The 22,336-nt window shown below is 41.5% G+C and overlaps 2 protein-coding genes across 2 annotated transcripts in view; both read right to left on the bottom strand.

The window, feature by feature from the left end:
• Positions 1–16,149, bottom strand: part of abtb2b (ankyrin repeat and BTB (POZ) domain containing 2b) — a 31,556-nt gene extending 15,407 nt beyond the window's left edge. The window contains exon 1 of the mRNA XM_085914250.1: positions 14,801–16,149. Coding sequence (XP_085770376.1) covers positions 14,801–15,692 — 892 coding nt within the window. The 5' untranslated portion in view covers positions 15,693–16,149. The remainder of the gene's footprint in view (positions 1–14,800) is intronic.
• Positions 16,150–18,076: 1,927 nt separating this feature from the next.
• The window catches only part of b4galnt4a (beta-1,4-N-acetyl-galactosaminyl transferase 4a), a 95,547-nt gene continuing 91,287 nt past the window's right edge, over positions 18,077–22,336 (bottom strand). The window contains exons 15-20 of the mRNA XM_085915162.1: positions 21,848–22,230; positions 21,536–21,689; positions 21,395–21,467; positions 20,514–20,667; positions 20,258–20,384; positions 18,077–19,902 (exon numbers count right to left, since the gene is read on the bottom strand). Coding sequence (XP_085771288.1) covers positions 19,788–19,902; positions 20,258–20,384; positions 20,514–20,667; positions 21,395–21,467; positions 21,536–21,689; positions 21,848–22,230 — 1,006 coding nt within the window. The 3' untranslated portion in view covers positions 18,077–19,787. The remainder of the gene's footprint in view (positions 19,903–20,257; positions 20,385–20,513; positions 20,668–21,394; positions 21,468–21,535; positions 21,690–21,847; positions 22,231–22,336) is intronic.

Below are 22,336 nucleotides of genomic sequence, written 5' to 3'. Positions count from 1 at the left end.
AAAATACCCCTTGATAAAGGGGGGTAAATTGGGCCAAATGCAACATTTCAGTCAAAAAACGACATGCGCATGCGCACATGCAGGGTGAGATTGGATTTGCCATGCCTGGCTTTGGTTTTCCCACAGTCTTGAAAAATATCATATAAGCTTCTCAGCAACCCTAACCCTAATCCTAAACATGACTTCCAAATCCCTTCCTCAAGCTCCTACTTTGTACTTCTTTCTTCCAGACTTCTCTGTCCCCTTCTTTTTTCTCTCTAATCATGTTTTATACAGTTTACATTCCAGGCCAACTGTGGTGCCTGTGGCTATCTGGTCTTATTCAAGACTCCCTGTTTCCATGTGTGATGCCACTTCATATGTAGCACCAAGAAACAGCATAGCACCATCATTGGGTCAAAGGGTTTTATAGGTTTCGCTCGTTTATTGTCTGAGAAATGTGGATAAAAATACACTATCATTATAAAGGTTGGTTTCCTCTTGTGACAACGGATGGTGGCTATTATAACCACACTGCAGTTGCAAAAGCGCATGCATATTCAAATTCAAACCCACTCTCATAATCCACTTTTAATGGTTAAATGATGTCATCATCCACAATGCTGCCAAGAGCTGAGCTTGACAAATAAAAATGTCATTAAAATAGAAAATAATTGACAAGAAAATGTAATTACTGTAAGTGTGTCTTTTTTTTTTAAGATGTAAAGAATAAACCTTTCTGGCCACAAGATTTTATTAGATTTTATTTTATGCAATATTTCAAGAACAAGTTTTATTCATCTCTTTATAGACTGTGGGGTAGGCACAAAGAGCATAATTTGTTTGTGAAATTGAGTTTGAACAAATTGTTCCCATTCTGTCAGTGATCCACTCTTTCTCAGCCTGATCATCAACACATAAACACGGCACCCTTATTGCATCAGATTCTATTTTTATCCATTTCTTGTTCTCGGTTTCTTGAAATTCAGCAGTGGTAAGACAGGTGCAGTTCATGCTGTTTATTTCTGTACTCGGGCAAACCAGTTCACAAAAATCAATCCTTTCAACCTTACAGTCAGCTATAGCCAACTCAGGACTTCAGCTAGTAGTTCCCAAAAAGCAATGAGCAATTTTGATGCAGAGACCTTTAGATTTTGATGTTTCAAAGTTCCAAAATGGTTGTTACAAATGTAAAGCAGCTTTCTGCTGATTAACATTCCATGTTGGGCACTGTAGAGAGCAAAATCATGACGCAGAACCCACTGAGTCAAATGAGGAAAAGAAACTACTACTGGGGTTAGTGGGCGCCAAAGAGTCCTGTGTAAGGATTCTGACTCACCATTTAAAAATACCTATTTTCTTTTTTTGCCTGCTGCTCTCTCAAAATAATATTTGGAATCACTTTTACTCCAGAATTGTACCTAGTAAAAAAGTGGTGTTTATTTTTTGGGCTGCTATAACAAATGTGACCAAACTTACCATCCCAATGCCATTGTTAACAAACTCATTGTGCACTGTGAAATAAAGAAAGCATCGAATATAAGGGGAAGCACATAAGTCATAACATTGGTTAGCTGGAGAGGGTGGGCAGGGTATCCTGGACAATTGGAAATCAATGCCACTGGTGAAATGTGTAAAAAGCCACAAAAGTGGTTATAAATAAACAGACCACCCATACTCAGGCACAAAAGGGTACCCTACTTATGCACTGGTCACTAAGGTGTCGTGCAATGCACAAATCATGCGGACGTGTCAGTGTGGCCGATGACAGCAATGCACAACTCTCATCAGTGTGTGTGTTTGTCAGGGAGAGAGTAGCCAGTGAGTGACATGCTTGTGTATAGGAGGTGTAGTATGTATGTAATAAGTGTACTGCCCCTCATTCAACAGACTGCAACACCCATCTGACACCCAGGGGGGTTGCTTTAGAGCTCACCCCCTGACCCTCTCACATACCCTATGCATACAACACACACACACAACCAGAAGGGGGGTGTTTCCAAACAACAAAAGGAGCCTGCTAAAAAGGACTGTGCTCTAAGCAGATTTGTCCCATGTTGCCCCTAAAAGGGTTCCATTGAGCACAGCAAAAAACATTTATGGGAGCCTATACTGAGAGAATGGGGGCATGGGTTGATTACTTATACTCTTCACATGCACTCAAATGTTAACAAAGCCCAATTGCCTCACAGAGCGCCCGTACTAAAAGAGCACAGCAAAGTTGCAGTGGTGTCGGAAAGTGTCTGTCAGCCCCGTTATTGACTGTGAGTCTGTCCATGTATCAACCCCCCTTCCAGGCAGTAGGCCCCAGGTTCCCCGTGACATCGAAATGGATATGAGAAGAAACAAATTAAATGGATAGAGGGAAAGCTGTCCTTTAATTGATGCGTCATTCAACATCTAAGGAAAAAAACTCCTGGTTAACTTGTTTTGTTTATCCATCATTTGTACTATGAATAATACAGACACACAAATGGGCTATTAGCGGTTGCAGAAACATTTAAGTCTTTGGCTGGAGCCAGACTAGTAAAATGATCACTGTATCTTCATTGAGCTTCCTGTGGAAATGAGAATGTCTGGACTTGCTTGTGAAGCACAATGAAAGAGAAGGAAGACAGCACTGAAAAAACAAAGGCACAAAGGAGAGACGTACCCGCCAGCAAAAATGTATCTTGAGGACCCTGATGGCCTTCCGTGCTGACTTGGCATGTAGGAGATGGCTCTCAAAAACATTCCGTCGGATGTACTCTGCTTGCTGAAAGTACTGACTGCCTAAATGCATGTTTACAATGCGGTAGCTATAGCAATTATGAATCAATAGTTAGTCATAGGGAAAAGTATCTTGGCAACAGTCAAGGAGGGAAGATGACCCAAAATCTCACCTTCACCGCAACATATGTGTGTTTTCGCTCGCTTTTCATGTTTATTTTAACGACAAAGTCAGAATTGTTTACCTCTTCAAGAATTGCCCCAAATGCCAATCCATTTGCCCTTCAAAATAGGAGAACTCTGTATATTTTTGTGTTAATGCATTTCTTCCTGAATATGGGGAAAGACCCAGTCAATTTGCTTGGACCAGTATTTCCCACAGTGCTCGCCAAAGCCACGGTGGTTAAATAATTGCTGAGAGTAAAGCTCTTTCAAAAACAAAGAAATGCATGCCCTGGCACACGGACATACACATTGTAGAGAGGCCGCATTGTGTATTGTCAAGCCCACCCTGTGGAGAAATAATTAAAGCTTGAGAGGGAAGTGCTGATCGATCATGGCCACACATCACTTACTGTCAGCTTGCATGAAAAAGTTTACAGATCTTTGAACTGTACTGCAAACATGACTGCACTAACCACCATAGGCATTGTTCGTAAAAGAAGGCTAGTGACTTGACTTGAACACACAAAGCTCTACCCTACCCAGAGAAGGCACGCAACCCAGAAGATGCCCTTTAAAGGAGTGCTGCGTTTTTGTGTGTACGCGTAGCAGATCGGGGAGAAGGACTATTCTTGCACACGGTCACATGGTCCCTGTACAAACAACACATTGAGTGACAAGTGTGTTTTCATTCTTCTCCCACTGTTGCCTCCTGTCTAGGCGTGATGATGATGGCTGAGCATGTGTTGTAGTCATCACCATACCCTACACAGTGGGGCAGAATTTGTTCATTATTTATTTGTATTATTTATTTATGTATTTACTTGTTTTTATTCTGGCTCTGACAACTTTCCAAGCTGAAGCAATGTAACTCTAGGGGATGCTTCATTGGAAATGTCATTCAATTGCATTCCAAGTTATCAGATTTTGTAGCTTCCATACTCTTGGGTAACATTTGCCCCTTTAACCTTTACATTACAGTCTAGCGATTTCCAGAAAAAGCACAGGGCGATCATGAGCAGCCTTACCTGTTAAAGTTCTCCGTCATTGCTCCAATAGCCCCTGCAGCTGTCCTGACAACAAGCACCCAGAGATTACAGTGTATATCTAAAAACGGGCTGTGCTTGTGGATAATGATGCCTTCCCCAGCTGTGTAAGAGCCTTCCAGGCAGCAGTAGCCCTGTGCCGGAAGTCTATGGCTGAGCCTTGGCCACTGGAGGCCTGGCAGAGTCTAGTAGGATTCGTGCCGAGATCAACTCGAGAGAAAACAGAAGAATGGGAACAACAGCTTGGAAAAAAAGACTCCTGCGATTGATTTGATAGTAAGACTGAAAGAACAATTTCCCAAACATCATCAACACAAAAATGGTGGAAATGCACATGCCTGTGCATGAATAGACATGACCTAGTTGCACTAGCCAGCAAACCGCTGACCTCTCTTTGTAGCTCCCATCACCAGTTGGTGTAATTATAGGCTTCAAGAGCAGAAATCTACTCAAGCCAAGAACCTCAAGGCAGGTTCACAACTTTACTCTGCCTATTTGGGATTCTTGGCTGCCTGTTTGTTACGTCACATGATAACCACTTATAGGTACTAATTGACTGCTAGAGTAGATAATACAGTATCTGCTTCTAAAAGGAGCAACATCGGTATCTGCTATGGCCTTCAGGAAGAGACAACGGATGATTTACGATCCAGGGGGAAGCGAAGCATCTTAATCTGGGTTATCAATTGATTGTTAATTTATCCTTTGGTATTGTGTAGACAGTGCACATGGTTAAATAAACTTTGCCCTAGTGTTCCCTCAGCGGGAAATGATGACATTTCAAGATAGGTTGTGAACTATAAAAAAACAGCAGCACATTGTAGAAGGAAATAACAGGAGGAGGGCGGACAGGGAGCAGAGTGATGGTGTTGAGGGATGTTTTCACAAGGTCAAGACAAGAGAAACAGTCTCTATTATTGTCAGTTCCTTTCAGCAAGGGAGCGGGGATGCAAACTTTCAATTCAGGCATTGTGATAATCAGGAATAGTGGTTTCCCCAATTCTCTTTGTCACTAACAACAGACACTATTGAGGCTGAGGAACAGAGCTTGTCCACCTACATCCTGGAAAAAGGCCTGTTAAAATGGTGATAGTATAATGATGAGGTAAATGCCTTTGCCTGCTAGTGTGTCTCTATCTCATTGTATTGTTTAGGGGATACCCGCAGTGCTATCTAAGTCCATTCAGACATCAGGACAGCTTCAATGTTATCACAACTACATAGAGATACAAGGAAGATACCTGCTCAAGTTTTCAAGTATGGGCTGGTCTTGCTCTCTCTGTTGGCCCTACACATCAGCACAATGGATCCAGTTTGCACACTACTATATGGTAGCAAAGATTTCAATTGAAAGCAGATCAAACGAATAATGTTTGTATGAAACCAGTGAATAGCACACATCCAGCTTGTCTGGGGTCTTTGTTAACACATTGGGTGGGTGTTAGTATTTATGGCCTCCAGAGTGACCTCTCCCCTCCCTTCTGACCACAGTACACTCCTGACACATCTGCCCTCTTTACCCCGCCAACACATACATATACTAACTTGGATGTCTGAAAGCTGTGATTAAATCAATGGGGAACTTCCCAAAAGTTGACGACTCATGGTGAACAAAGCATGGACTTGTTGTTAGGGCTGCGTAATAGCAGAAAGTTGTAAAGCTTGTACGTTCTTCACACCTTCTAAACGAGTCAATACAAAGCTAGTCCTGATACAACACCTCATTAACAGCAGATCACGGCCAGTCATTTACAGTGAACAGGTGTCACTACGTGGAATGTACACGTCACCTCATGTCCAACACCTGGAATATTATAAACACGCATGCTCAATAATAAAGATTACACATACTTCTAGAAGCAACTAGGTGGAAACATTTTTCAAGTTTAATAGATACCACCCTTTTGGCTCATATTAACATACTGCTGACCACTATCTTGGGAGTGGAAAAGGCTGTACAAGCATTGAGGGGCGGCTTTAGCTAACTGTTGTCTCACTTACTTCCTCTGCACTTTTCTGTCGGACACACTACCAGCACAAAGCCATCCGAGATAACGATAGACACCACTGCAGCCAGTGACTTGGACCCTGTTCCGAAAGTCAAATCTCTTAACTTTTCTGTATTTATTGGATTATGTCATCAGGTCAAGAAGAGATGAAAAGGTGCTTCCTATCAAACCTAGGAAATGATGTTTAAATGAATTTGATTCCGCTTTTCCTAACTGATGTCAGTGTGTAATGGAGAGTATTTGTGATGCAAGATGCAAAATATTATGTAAAGAACATTACAGAAAAATCTGGTAAATAATGAACAGATTATTCCCATGTAAAGTGTTTCCACAACAGTTAAAACAATTACATACATACAGTAGATACTGTTTTGGTGAAAAATCCATTGAAGATGTTTTTCATAGACTATGAAATTGTGCATTCTCTAAGTATGGCAGGGTAATTAAATTTCTGTTTGTATGGAACCGCATCTTTCCTTTTGCTTTGAAAATTGCTAGTCTTCATTGATTATGCACGCATGACCCAAAAAAACACAACGGTTGCATAGTCGGTAAAATTTGTTTGTGGGCTGTTGCTTTAAATATTGCTTCCCTAAAGAGTTCTGGATATATCATTTCCTTTTGTGGCGCTTGGTCAGATGTAAGCTTTGCTAAATGTAGCTTACTTGTATGTCATCTCACTCAGACGGGATAGGAAAGTTCAGAGGCAAAAATTTGAATTTGAAGATGGCCATGAAAAAAAAGTCCATCTTCACAATGAATTTATCTGTCTGACAAGAAAGCCAAAAAGAAAAATGACTCTTTCTTTGGACACCCACAAACAAGGCATCCTTTCAACTGTGTAAAATTCCAGGACATACTGAACCGCCAGTACTGCACTACAGTATTTCAAGCATCTCCTTCCACCCATCTCATTTCAATGTGTAGATTTTGCCAGAGAGATATTAAATGTGGCCACCTACATCTGAAAATACTCAATAATAACACAAAGAGCTGACTACAACACACCATTTCAAATTTGTGGTCACACATGACAGTAACACAGGAGAGAAGAGGACTATAAGCTTTTATGTTTTCAATGGAAAATGATAAAAGCAGTTGTGCGGAGCACATAAACACCAGACAATGAAGTTCAATTCACTTAAAAAAAATTCACCCCGAAAATCACATTATACTGTAATTATTAGTTCCACCACCCATCTTAACATGTGTGTTGCTAACTTTCTCTAAAATACAATCATCATTTGGTAATTGTGTGTTTATAAGTGTTTATTTTGGTTTCAGAATGGTGACCACAAGAGGTGGATGTGCAGAGCAGAGCACATCAGCAAAATGACGTGGGGTTTTGGCTGAGGCTGTCACGTCTGTTTTTCTGTGGCCACATATGGTCTCCACATGCAGGTGCTTGAAATGTGCTGCTTCCCTCCACTAACCACAATGAAATTCATGAACGTTTTACTGTACCGTACATGGTTTTGGTCTAATTGTGTTGTGTGCGATGCTGTGGCTCTTTTAATTACACTGTGACTTGGGCCCAACAGGTGACGTTTCCATGAAGTGTTACTGGTTTGCAGTATGGTACATGAACACAATTATGGGAAACTGATTTGGGAACCTGGCGATGGCCAGGTGCAAAAGCAGAACAATTGCATTAAGGGTAGGGCCAGGTACCTTTGTGAACCTGGCGATACCATACATACCTCGATACATAGGTCACGATACGATATGCACTTTGATATCATTCAAAACAACTTTACAAGATATGGTACGGTACAAACAAACCACTTAGCCATGCTGTTACAGATACTTGTGTTTTCAAAATGAATAGATTTCACTGTGTATGTGATTGAAATTGTAATGGGTGAGCAGTAAGAGACAACAATATTGTAAATAAAGAAATATTTTCATCAAGATCTCATCGTGGCACGGCAAACTCCTTAAGTGACATTGCATCTGTTTGATCACACAAGGTTGCATTACAAGGTTGGAATGCTGTGGGGGAAAATGTTTAGAAAAATAAGAGCTGCAATGTCCTTATATGTCCCCTTGAGCCTTATCTAGCATGAGAAATTGTACAAGATGATCCAGCTCTAAGTCCTTGAGCTGTGGTCAAAATGTGTTTACCGTTTTAAAACTGGATCTATGCATTAGGACACGAGGCAATATAAATACGACTTAGAATAATGATTATGAACAACAACAGTGTATGCCACTGGAAATACCAAATTGTAAATTATACTATAATATAGTACCATAAAAGCTGTTTAACATAAACAATCATGGCACATTTCATTAAACTCAAGATGGACATTTTTATTTTGGTATTTTATCTTGGACCATTATTTGGACCTTGTCACAAAGATAAACAGACCACATTCATAATAAAGAAAAATAATACTGAAGCTGCAAGAAAAAAAATCACACACTAGAAATACCAAAGGCAATGATGACTGAAATACACACATACAAGCACGTACATACAAATGTACCTTAGCTTCCCTACACTTTGCCTATTGTCATATTTAACAACAAGTGAGTGACTCATCTGATTCCTTGTTTGTGTTTTCCAGAATCTCTTTCCCAAATCTCCTTGTGGAAAATCAATTTGCAAGCATTTTCAGATACTGAGGAAATGGCCTTTAATCTTCATGTAAACAAGCTATTACTACAACTTGCAATTATTCCACACATTACTCAGCAGGTATACCAAATAGATCATCTATAACCAGCTCTACTTCCCTAGAATAAATATATATATATATATATATATATATATATATATATATATATATATATATATATATATATATATATATATATATATATATATATATATATATATGTATATGTTTGAACTTTACAACAGCCATTTCTAAATTTGCTTTCCACAGCGAAACATTTTGTTTACTCTACTTTGAACACTTCCATGGTTTCCTTTAACATATCTTGTCTAATGCGTCTATTTTAATATTCCAAAAAAAGACATTTCGCTCATATCTGAAAACCAAATAATACAATCGAATGATATCATTGTCAGCGTATGCTTACCCCTGTGTGTATATGAGAATATGCTAATGAATGTTAGTTTATGTAATGGGAAAAGGAGTGGGCCATGTGTGGAACAGTGCTGCTACAGAGGAGTGTGTTTACTTTAGCAGTGCAACACATCTGAGTTGTTCGGCCTTAGCACACTAACTCTCTGGTTCCACTGAACAAAGAAGTCTCTGACCGACAGCACCACAAAAGCTCTCTATTGCAAAGATCTTTAAAAGGAAAAAAAAGGTAATTGGTAAAGAAATCACTTCTCCCACTTGGCTGATGAAAGTCCAGAAATGTGGGCCCTTTATTAGTATTGGATGCAACTCATGCGAATGACCACAGCACACTCAAAGATGCATGAATCCAACCTGGATAGAATAATATGGAGTCACTACTGCATCCCTCCTTCAAATGCATCCTGTCGCCGCAGCTTCTTATAGCAAAGCCAGTATGACTCCAACAGATTTCACGAGAGAGCACAGTAAGGGGTTATTACATCCAATTCTGGGTCAGGCAAATGTGTTTCCACTTAAACTATAAACTCTGTGCCACCCCCCACCCAACCTCTCCACTTCCCTTTCGTCCGATCAAATGATCTGTTTATATAGTTAACGGGTTCTGCATTGACTGTAACTGACTTCCGGTTTGCAGATCCAGAGAAGCTTGCAGGCTAAGGCCAATGAAACGATGATGACTGATGAGAATACTGCATTGCTACTTTTTTTTAAATTTGAACTGGATGTTTAAAAAAGTGGATGTGGTTATTGTTGCCGTAAAAAAACAACACTAAATGGAAGTAGACCGATGAACCACACCCCTCAATGCAGATGAAGTCATCATTGAGGAAAATGACTGGGTGTTCCTGTCACTCCGACGCAATGACAGGTTCTATGTTAACATTTATGACTGGATGACAGGTACAATTTCTGCCTATTTCTCTCACTGGATTGGTCCCTTACACATTGTGCCCAGACTTTTAAGTGAATACCTAACTCTTTGGTATATTACAGATTTGACCTGACTTGACTTTATTAATTCATGCTTGCAGTGGAGCCAAAAAAGGCCCCATTGAAAAATCAGCAGAACTTTACAATACAACAACACAACATTGTCAGCTATATTTATTGATGCATGCAATTAAGACATAATGTGTCAAGATGTGCCAACTAAGGTTATTATGATCCAAAGAAGTACTCATTGGACATTTTTTGTGATACTGTGATTACTGATTTGGCCTGAACTTTGCAGAGATAGTACTACACATGCCCTCCAAAAAGAAGTGGATGACAAGTGCACGTTTTGTTATACTGTGGTGTAACACAGATGGTAATATTGTGTCTTCAAGAACGTCATGTTCAAAATGCAATTTAGAATATTTGACATGCTGCAGCTGCTCTACCCAGCATTGTGAAATTTTATAAATGTTGCCACAGGCTAAATGTGTGAAATCATAGAAAGGATGCAGCATTTTCTTTTAAGCACTGCAAAACCTTTTGCCCACTGTGAACGCCACAACCGCTAACCTCTGACACTTAATGGTTTCCTGTGACCGAGTCTCGTTTGCAGTTATTATGGGCACTCCAGATGACAACACAGGTGCATGAAGCATTGCAGTCTCCCAGTCACCCTCCAACCGCCTGCTTCTAAGTTAACCCTGTTTCCCTATTATCTAGCCAGGCAGAAAATTCATTCCACAGGGCTGGACAGATTGCCTCACAAGCCGTAGCCAGGATGCTGTGGTAATGCACCCTTGCTGCGCAGTTTCCAATTTAAACAAGAAAAAGGAAGCCCAAAACCAATGTGGGCTGCACGGAATAAAACTCACTTCACTGTCATCCAAGAATTTGTCATGAAGGGCTTAATCAAGATGTATATCTAAGGACGCTTTTGAGACTGTTCCCACTATTTCTGTTCCTCTATTTGAGTCCATTGCTTTTCTGTATCTGTCAGTGTCAGCTTTATTCTTCCGCCCTGTTAGTGATTTACTGTAAACTATGTTGCGAACCATGACTCATTTCGCTGAAACGCGTCTGAAAGGAGCGTAACGTCATCCAAATGAAGACCGACATTTCCTCGAGATCGGAGCAAAACATCACAATGGAATGAGCAGAGAAGAAATAGAATGACTTTGAGAGATAAAATAACTACTCTCGTGATGAACTAAGTGAACTGAATCCACGTTATTGTCATCGGTTCTGCCATAGTGTGGTGTTCTATCTGTGAAGGCCTTCTCTGTCTTCCAAGAATAGTCTGAAGCCACACAAAGACCCACATATGAGCACAATATAAGACATGTGCAAAAGAGCAATCCAATGAGTGTGTGTTGTTACAGCTGGGCCCAGACTGGAGGCCAGAGCTAACAATGACATGCGCCATCAGTCTGCTGGTGGCTATGTTACTTAGAAACATATCCAACACGAGAGTCTGTGCATACACAGACTCATAAACTTCTGTAATTTAGGATGATCAACCTCTTATTATTCACTTAAAGCTACATGACTCGCAACTTGTGCGTTCAAGCCAAAAACTGGATTGTTGTTATGTCAAATTTGAAACACGTTGGACACGCATGCATCATACAACATTTATGTCACCATGATATAAAAGCCATGACAAGTTTTCCAAAACTGCATATGATCCCTATTCCAGATGTGCAGAGTAGGGCAGTGTATTTTCAGAGTGCTGGTTTCCCCATCTGTGCAACAACCACAGTGCTGGGATGTTCTCCCTGCCTGTTTCTCCACACGGTTCCCACGCCGCCTTCTGGGCTAAATACATACTTTGGAGAATAGCGCAACATACACAAAACTATCCTGTGCTCCCAAATCCATGCCTTTTGACTATGTTTAAAAATGTGAAGTAGAAATATTTTTTGTTATTACTGAACCAAATCAAAGTTTATTTATCTGGGTCAATGTCGCATGCTATTAATACAGTACTCCCCTTCAGTTAGGTTCTGCCTCAAAAACAGTGAGACAAAACCTACACACACATCTGAGCCTCCCACAGGTGGAGAACTGGCTCATGGCGGGGTGCAGTGCAGCATGTGACACTGTGCTGCAGTTGCCAGTTGAAATCACCTTTCAAATGCAGCGTGATATACGACTAGTCTGTTGTGTACAGAGGACTAAAAAAGGCAAGTGTAGAAGCCTAAACCTGCAAAAAAGATTTCAGGTGTCTTTCTTGCCTTTGCAGGAACAACATATACAATATTGTTTATTGTCATAAATATGCTAGTTGATTAGATTTGTAATGCAAACATATGCGTAATCATGCCTGTTTCTGAATGACGTGACGCTGATGAAAGCTAGCTAAAGCTAAACCTAACCAGCCGTACTCATTGTGTTTTGCAACAGTACTGACAGTATTTATAATTCAATTCGTACTTGTGGCTCTAAAATAAATATGAGCTCACAATTAAAATAGTAAACACATGTATAAATCAAGACAGTAAGTGAACGTATTGATTTTTGCTCCAGCTGTAGTGGGATCTAACATTTATGGTATTCTTTTTGCTGATGAAAACTCATGACATGGACATGGTGATACTATCAACTGTAGGCTACAGTACAAAATATGCAAACAGAAGACTGTTTACACCTAACAGCCAATAAGGAGTTTACTAGATGGTTGTACGATCACAAAGATCAATGATTCCCCTTTCTACTGTCCATTAGTGAAGCTATTTCCATCGCAAAATGCCCCACAGTGCTCAGGAAATGCTAAGACAGAAAGAACTTGTTTATGCGTTTGGGGAGAACTGAATGTCAAATGGATTCTTTACTACAATGGTGCTGCACAATGAGTTCAAACTGTGTTGTGGAGCCATTTGAATGCTGATAAAAGGCAGACTAAACAAGTTCAGGGTCGACATGTGTACAACCCCGCGCATGCATGAGTAATGAATACGATCCTAGCACATCCCAAACAAGTTCCTCTAATGCACTCCCTGTAGACAAGAAGAAATAAACAGTTAAAGATGAAATGTTTGTGGATCTGAATGCATGAGCAATGAATACAAAAGAAGAAGACAGAACCAAGTAGAACGAGAGGCAAGAAGGAAGTTTTCAGAATTGTTATTGGAGCCCTTGCAAGTCATTGCTTTCTTAAGGACTTCCAGATGTGAGCTTGCGCCTGAGAACCAGTTGGCGAAATGAAGAGAAATCAAGAGCAAGGGAGGAGCATTTTTTTTCTGAATGTGGCCTTCCCAGTGATCAGCAGCCTATCCCCTCCCATTCATGAATTATCATGTTGAAGGCCAAAAAGGAGGTATTTGCTTTTTTAAGTCATGACTGTTGTGGGAACATCAGCAAGAGCAGGAGAAGAAAGGGGCCGGCTGACGTCTGACTGTCAGGGTGTGGGGTGTCAGGTGGTAAGGTGGTAGAAGGGAATGTGGCTTGAAGAACCCAGTCATGGACCTATAAAAAGCTGGGGTGGTCAGAATAATGGTGTGTTGTTATAACATATGTGGACACAGACACGCACGCACACACACATGTACATGCGCACATCACTGAACCAACCAAAATAGGTTCATCCAAACCCAACCAAAATACATCTGCCGAAATGCTGAATACCGAGGCTGCTGTTTAACTTAGCCGGTGATTAAATAATAATTACTTCCTGCAGAAAGCTCTGATGAAACAAATATGGATGTGTAGAGGTTTGTGAGGCATGACTGTATAGCGGAAGAATATAGTTTCGACAATCGATTGGGCAATTAGAGTGTGGACAGCATTACGCTACTTCCTACTCTCGCATGGATAGCATGCATACTTGAACTAAAAGGTGCTCTTTACTGATAGCATATTCTAATTGTAGCCCTACAGATAGAGCTTGCTTTCGGAAAATGTCCCTCCCCCTATGTATCCTGTATGCATCCACTAAGCCCGTGTCTAGCTTCACCAGCATTTGTTTAACTATGTTGGGCTAAGCAGGACAATCACACAACAAAAGGCCATTGTATTGAAACCCAAAAAAAAGATTCGCCCCACTGACCTAGTAGTAGGCCACAAAGAAAGACTATGAACTGACTCAACATCCGGTTACCCAAAGCATCAGCCCGGTGCAGTTGCGCGGTCGGCGACGCTCTACGGTTGCGCGTTCGCCGGTGCGCTGCAGTTGCGCGATCGGACAAAATTAAGCTCCCTACGCATTTAGGTCTACTTAAATTCTGGAAAGTACATCAGGACTTAAAAAAACACTTTCTAAATTTCAGCGACGGCTCTGTCACAATAATGCGACCAGCGCGGTGCAGTTGCGCGGTGGGCGACGCGCTACAGTTGCGCGTTCGGCGGTGCGCTGCAGTTGCGCAATCGGACAAAAATGCACAAATGAAAAAGTGCTTTTAAAAAAAGAGCTGATGGAGCGCTAGCACAGCAAGGGAGTGTGAACAGAGAAAACTCTTGTCTGTACTCCAAACCCCAACATGATTAGACGCACAGCAAGGGTGCGTGACATCAGAACTGAAGGGAGAAGCGCAAAAACACTACAATACAGTCTAATTGAGCCTACAGGCAAGGCACAAAGACCTGCCGTTTCTTCTCACAGGACTTCCTATGAAAGACAAATACTTCCTTTGTTCTAGCACACAACTCAGCACTATTATTTTCCTATTCTGTTGGGTCAAATTAGAAACAATCCATCAAATGTCTCACACAAAGGGCTGCTATTGTATCCAGAGCAAATACCTAATTTAAGTGTTTCCACACGCATTGGAAGGTGAACGAGTGGAAAGTGGTGAGCGCAACTCTGAAGGGAAACGGTGTGAGAGGAAAACGTTAGGTGGATGTTGGAAGTCATCACACAGCAACACACACATTGAAGGCTCCCATTCATTCACTTGAAGGAACTTACCACTTGCATTCTTCCCACAGATCAGGTGCTCATAGTGCTGGAGAACTCCCCACAGCTCCGCTTCGTTGTTCACCACCCCCTCCAAGGTCTCGGCACTCACCGCGGCACACGGTGACCCCGAATCTGGCCCAAGGTGACCCCGTTCGGACATGAGCACTCGGGCAGCGATCTCTTCCACCAGAGCTTCCATGCAGGCGGTCAGGCAGATCGCGGCATACTCGTGGATACGAACAGATATGCGAGTGTCCACCATCCAGCGGAAGAAACGACCCACGGAGAAGGACAGGCCGCAGCGGGCCGACTTGCCCTTTCTCAGCATCTCGCCGGCACTCATGCTGTACATGGAGATGGCTTTGACTGTGGCTGAGACGCAGTAATCGGCCAGAGCCCAACTGAGCACAAGTCTCATGGCGCTCTGCACCTCGAAGCGTGTGCAGCGGCAGTGCATGACGCTCAGCCGCTGGGCCTCCCTGGAGATGCGGATGAGAGCCTTTCGGAGCAGGACGGACAACCGCCGTACAGCCTCCGAGGTGAACACAGGTGCGTGGCCACCCTTCGTAGTGCCACTCTCAGACACTTTGCGCAGTATCTGAGACACCTCGTCTTCTGTCCAAGGGAACTCTTCCAGATCAGGCAAGCGGGGACATTTGGAGAATATGTCCTCCGGGTCCTCAGGAAGGACTGTGTTGACCGTGTCCCAGCTGTTGTTTCTGCTATTCATGGAGCCCGAATAGTACCACCAGTTGCCCCTATGAGGGGTCGTCATGAAGGCCTGGGAGTTCGATTTGGAGGAGGACAGGCTGAGGGATTTGCACGAGTCCCCGGCTCCATATCCCGAGTCCAAAGTCAGGTCCTCCAGGGTTTTTACGTGCGCACTACTCACTCCAGCCATGATGTCTCTTCAGAAATCTTCTTTCAAAAAGCAGCACTCGTCCGTCACCTGAAGTCAAACCAGCTTGAAACTCCGAGCGGAGCTGGATAAACTGGTTCCACCGCACATCATTTGTCAGACAAGCCACTGAATAAATTTCACAATGTCACACGAGAGAGGGCATTAATGATCGAATTATGAAGAAAGGCGAGGAATGTTTTCCATTTCCAACTTGCAAGTCGGGGAGATGCAATTCCCGACTCACCTTTCTACAGGCAACACAGAGCTTTCAACTTTCCTCCAACGAGCGTTGCGGAGCCGAAGCGCTCCCTGTCTTTTTGAATTCCACGCTTAAAAAGAGAAAAGGGAAAAAAAAATCTCCCTAGACAAAAACGTCTTGTATTTTGAACCCGTGAGGAAAAAAAATCGTCTTAGATCGTCTCGCCTGTCTGCTTTCAGGATGACGTGTGTGCGAGTGCGGCTGCGAGAGAGAGACCCAACAACTGCTCGTGGGTTTGCGAGGCGGGGCTACCGGAGAATGACAAGTAACTGACCAATCAGGAGACGACCAAAACAAAGAGGAAGCCAATCAGACCGAGTAAACGTTGCCACTCATAAAGTGCATACTTCTGTGCTGGACCTTCCTGTGTCTTTTCTCAATTGCCAATTTGCAACAAATTGTTTCAAAAAAGCCAACTTCTGTTAAAAGTTTTATATGACAGAGCCCAGATAGAGAAATTCCTGTAGCTGAAACGAACAGATTTTTTTTTTTTTATGGAGTCAGCTGGCCTTCCTTTCAACTCATCTCTTCCCTTTGGCTCATTGAAAAATTGAAAGGATTTTTCATTATGTGCATGATAAATGCAACTTTAGAATTGTTATAAAATGTCACTGAAGAGACAATCAAATATGTCATTTGTTTACATGTGTGGTATCCTTCAGAGAACTGCAAACATGCCTCATTTAGTTCACTTGAGGTTGAAATCGTAATTGTTACTTTATCACATGAGTTTCCGGTATTTCAGCTCATGTGTTTGAAAACGAGGTGTACCAAAAAAGCTAACACTCATAAGCAGATTGTGCCTTTCGGGATAAAGTTTGAGCAGAGCATTAACATGCATACTGCTGACTATAACTGGAGGTGACAATGGCTATTTTGTTTTTTTTACTTTATGTTGCTGCAATCATCACAGCAAAACGTATTAAGCACAAGAGAATTCCAGAAAAGAGTGTTCCATTTTCGGTTTGAGTCAAAGGCCGTGATGAGAAGAGAGGAAGTGCAAAAGCCTCTGAGGCCATTACAGGAGGTTAATGCTTGCTTCATCCAGACAACACGTTACTCTTGTGAGGCCATCACTTGCGTCATGTCATACGGTTGAAAACATCAAGGACATCAACCAGAGCAGTAAATGTCTAAGTCTGAAAATGATTCAATTTTACATTACACAATTACCAGCACACATGATCTTTTCTGTGAATTTTACACTCATCAGTTGTTGTTGTTAGTTTTTTTTTTGCACCGGTGCTTGTGATAGACAATAAGTCGAGTTGGGAATAAAACAGTCCTTTTCTATTCATAAAACTTATCTTTTTAAAGCTCAACTGATTTTACAGTAAATGTGTAATATAATTATTTAAAAACACCCCCTAAAATAGTTTCTAATGCAAATTTCAACGTGACTTTTTAAAAGAACTTATTGCACCACAAAATGATGTAATCAGTTTGTGTGCAGTCGTTGCTATAGTGCTATAGAGTTGTTGGTGACGTATTTTAAACTTAATTTCCCCATGTTGCTCAATTCTTAAAGGGTGAGGCAAGTTAACCCAGGACTTGCGTATGTGAATTGATTGCCCTCTTGTGGATAGATATGGGACACATCATTTCTTAGTGACGTTGAACAGGTAAAAGACCAAAAAGATCAAGACAGTTCTAATATATCCATCCATCCATTTTGTATACTGTTTGTCCCCATGGTGGTCGCCGGCGTGCTGGAGCCTATCCCAGCAGTCATCGGGCAGGAGGCAGAGGACACCCTAAACCGGTTGCCAGCCAATCGTAGGGCACACAAAAACGAGCAACCATCCACACTCGCACTCACACCTAGGGGCAATTTGGATTGCTCAATCGGCCTACCAAGCATGTTTTTGGGATGTGGGAGGAAACCGGAGTGCCCGGAGAAAATCCACGTGGGCACGGGGAGAACATGCAAACCCCACACAGGGAGAGTCAGAGGTGGAATCTAACCGGCACCCTCCTAACTGTGAAGCAGACGTGCTAACCAGTATATCACATTTTGAAAAAAAATAATAATAATCACACAGAAAAGGATGTGAGCATAAGCGTACAATTTTGTATTAAAAAACAAACAAAAGTACAATACATTTTTAAAACATTTTCTCTACAAAACAATTTCACAGAAATTACCTTGGAATGTATATACCTATTTCCCATCAATTTCCTTTTTAAATATATATCTAGTCTAGTTATAGTGCTTCTTCTGCTTTTTAAATTGCCCCTTGCGAATGTTAAATGACCTTACATTGTTTTGGCCTTTCCCAATAGAGGCAAAGATAGGGCATTTACCAATCATACAGTCAATAACAGGTCTTAAATTATTACTCATATGAGTCCAGCGTGGAGCCTACCAGCCACTCCTCATCATAAGTACCATGCTGTATAAAGAGGCAATAGGAATCCGCCCTCCAGGCAAGCTAATGGGAGCTAGTGAGCCCCTGCTGGACTGCAGCTGCCAGTGAGTCTGGTTCTGCTCAGTAGTCTCTTAGTTTGCAACAACACGTTCAATGCACAACTACAGCAAACACACATAGATACCTGTAATCCATTGTAAAGGACCGTCACTCCTTCGTGATAGTGTAACTGAAGATATAGTGACATGACAGCCCATTTGTAAATAATTTCTGACACTCTTGTATCAGTCATATATAACTGTATAAAAACTGCCTGCAGCCCAACTCAGATGAAGGCACACATTTGAGAGAAATTGAACGTTCCCGCTTCTGTTGAGTTTAAGTTAAGCGTTCTCTACAGATAAATATTTTGAAAACATTTAAATCCAGGATTTTCAACGCAACAGCAACGCAACAATCAGCCCTCGTCTTCCCTCGTTAGACTTTTATGTTCCATGTGAGGTTAGAGATTTAGAGGGAATGGAGGATAGAATCAGTATATTAAAAGGTGTAAACTGTTTACAAACCAATGTTTTAGAAATAAAACCACAACAGTTGGTGCATAAACTAACAAAAACTACTGAAGGCATTTAAAAGCAGAATGTGTAGTTAATGAGACAGGAAATGTCATAAATAGCATATGATAGCAATATGATGGTAAAATGCATCTTACAGTGCACAGAACAGCAGTTTTATAGAAACGTTCAACTGTATAAAAATAATGACACTGAAACTCAACTGATAAAGCTCGAGGCAAAAGTACATTAGAAATACATTTTCAAAAAGGATGAAAAGGGTGTGTGTGCGTGTCTGCGTGTGTGCATGTGTGTGTGTGCATGTGTGTGTGTGTAGAACCTCTTGCAGTATATCCGAAGAATAGATGATTTATTAAGCATTATCACTATTGGGGCGTGATGACACACATTCATGTTAGTCTGTCATGTGTGCACATCCTAGAAAAAAATAATCTTAGGTTAGCATCACCTTATGAGGAAAAAAAGGTGTTTTCTTCACACATTTTTATATACATATATACATGTGCACATTCATACATATGGAAAAACAGCTGCTTTCCAGTTCTTCTAAAAACATTGCACTAAACTTGAGCTATGAGAAGGAGAAAAAAAAAGTCTCTCCCTCAAGTACTCCAGTTGATGATTCAAAGTTACTCAGGATGATCTTTGTAAACAGCTCACTTCCAAAGTTCACATCTGGACTTTTTCGGGTCAAACAAACAATCCTCGAAAGGATGCTGGAACCTTGGGCATCAGTGAGCGAGCTTTCTTCAGTCTCTCATACCCACCCACACACACACACACACATGCATGCACATACACACAAACACACTCGCACGCACACACACTTGCACGCAGGCACACACACTTGCACACACTGGATCTGCAGGTAGTTTATTATTCAGGTGCTGTATTATCCCTTTGCAGTTTTCTTGTTTTGGGCATTCCACATTCCACGTTTGGAGTGGTAGTAGTGAAAGAAGTTTCTTAAGCGTAGTCTCTCTACTTCCAAACCATTCTGCAATACCCTGTAGATATCCGGAAAGAGAAAGAAATGAAATACACTCTGAATGTGAGCATTTTTCAAATGAGATCCTTGTGTATTTTTATGAGGTATGGAGGCTTTCATCAAACATGGCCTATGAACTCAAATTCTAATGTAAGCTGCTTTCTATTGAAACTATTGTTTCAGAAAAATTGGCGTTCAATTCCAGGTACATCTTTATGTCTTCATTTATTTTTACATGGTATTGTGAGATAAACAGAAATTACATTGATGAAAGCACAATGTGTCATCTGTTATACTATCTATGGAGACGAACATGAATGTGGGAAACAAAATCAAATATTCAAAATTCTGTCATTGCTTTTATGCTGAATTACCTGTCCAAAAGCTCCCAGTCTTCTCCGCCCCAGCGGTCTTTAAATTCTTCGGTGTTCATCCCGCCAATTTTGTCAAAATCAGACTTGTAGATCCCAAACAAACCGAAGCCATTTACCTCCCAATAACCTGTGAAAAGTAAAAACTCGCATCAAAAATGAAGAACTACCTACCAGTAAACTGAAGAAGAAAAGTGAGTCCCAAGTGAATGTGAAAGCAATCATGTCTGACATTTTCATTTTTATTTGTGCGTGTTACCATCAGGCTCCTGTGGCGAACTCCCGCAGCCAAGTCTCATAACAATGGGAGCGAAAGCAAGGCGCCCTTCAACACAGTGCTTCCTGATGCTCTCCAAGATGTTTAGAGGGAAATGAATGTGGAGGTCACACAGGAACACAATGCTGTGGCTATCCTGCCGGAAGGAAAACGCACAGTAATTATAACTGCAGTATTGTTTATGTGGTGAGTACAAGGTAGCGCAGTTTAGGAGATTCATTTGTTGTCTGAAAGATGTTGGGTGAAAAGGCAAAACTCACAAGAGGTCAGTGCTGTAAAGTTATTTTTACATATTTTTTTAATATATATATTTTTACATTGTTATTTGTGCGCTGGGTTACAGTCATGCTTCAAATCATTAACTTATTGTCAGAAGCATCAAAATCCTCAAACCGGTACAAGTCTAATTTAAGACTAATCAATCCATTTATTAAGAAGCTTTGTCAGCACTTTTTGAGTATGTTTCTTTTTATTAAATATATGATTAAATATTAAATTTAAATTGAATAATAACAATAACAATAATAATAATAATAATAATAATAATAATAATAATAATAATAGCAACTAACAGCAAGCATTCCTAGCATCTGGCCTCAGAATCTGCGACCTGTCTTAAATGATTCCGTAGTGATTGACAGGCCTGTCATTGCATTGTAACGGCACTGACACTCAACTGACGGATCAACGTCGAGCTAGAAACGAGCAGCCTCTCATCACCAGGTGGGGGGAAAGGGTGCACAAAGGCACGTGGGATTGAGACATATTCAGCGAGTCAAATAACGGACAGCCATGGCATACACATGACAGAAATGCAGCTAACTGTTGAAGCACTGCTCTTCCATTGTGTTTGTCTATCTCACCTCAATGGTATCCACTCCAATCTGCAGTCCAGCTGAGCGCTCAAAGTTCCCTTCTCTCCTCAAGTACTCATATCTTAATAAAACAAAGCAAATCATTGCTAAGTCAACTATTAAACGGACATGGTGAGATGTATGACGCACCTAGGAACAGTGCTCTCTCTAAGCGCTTGCTCCACATCCATGTCTTCACTCTCAAAGTCAACAATGATGATGTTGAAGTTGTCATCCTTGGTTCGATGATGAAGATTTTCCATGTCAGAAATGAACTGCTGGACCCAGCGAGCTTGGTTCTTTACTGAAAGGCAGGAGGAACAAGAGAACTCAGATGAAGTGCAAGCCCATTTGTGTAAAGTGTGAACTGATTAAATATCTCCAAGATCCTTATTTCTAGATGAGAGAACATGAACAATGAATTCATGACAGACTATTCCAACAATAGCGTTTCTGACTAACCTGGTACCACAAAGTGCACCATGACATCTTTCCTCCATTGTAGCATGACCGGCTGGCACAGCAGAGGTTTGGCAAAGGCTGTGCTCCAGGCTGTGGCTCCAGGCCGTGAGGGAGATTTGGTGGGGGGAAGGTGTGGAGCGGTGCTGAGGTTGGAGGTGGCAGCGGAGGGGCCCGAGGCCGGGATGGAAGCCGGAGCAGTGTTCTCTGTGTTCTCAGGGCTTTCGTCGACTTGCCTGCCCCGGTGAAGCAGCAAATAGATGTATTCGGACAGACGCACAACACTGCGACCTCTCTCCATCAGCTCCAACTCCACCAGGTAGCGGTTCCCTCTGGCAGAGTCTCGCCGCTTCTCCACATTGATGATTCGCAGCAGAGTATAAATCCTGGATTCCGGATACGGACAATCGATAAAGTACAGAATTTCAAAACAGAAGAATCACATTGTTTAATTTGCCAAATAAAAAATGATGCCTTCATTTTAGATTGGAT

This window comes from Syngnathus leptorhynchus, chromosome 6 (assembly GCF_054491065.1).
Source record: "Syngnathus leptorhynchus isolate UIUO chromosome 6, UIUO_Slep, whole genome shotgun sequence".
Lineage (NCBI taxonomy): Eukaryota > Metazoa > Chordata > Actinopteri > Syngnathiformes > Syngnathidae > Syngnathus > Syngnathus leptorhynchus.
This window is presented reverse-complemented; position numbering and strand designations above follow the sequence as displayed.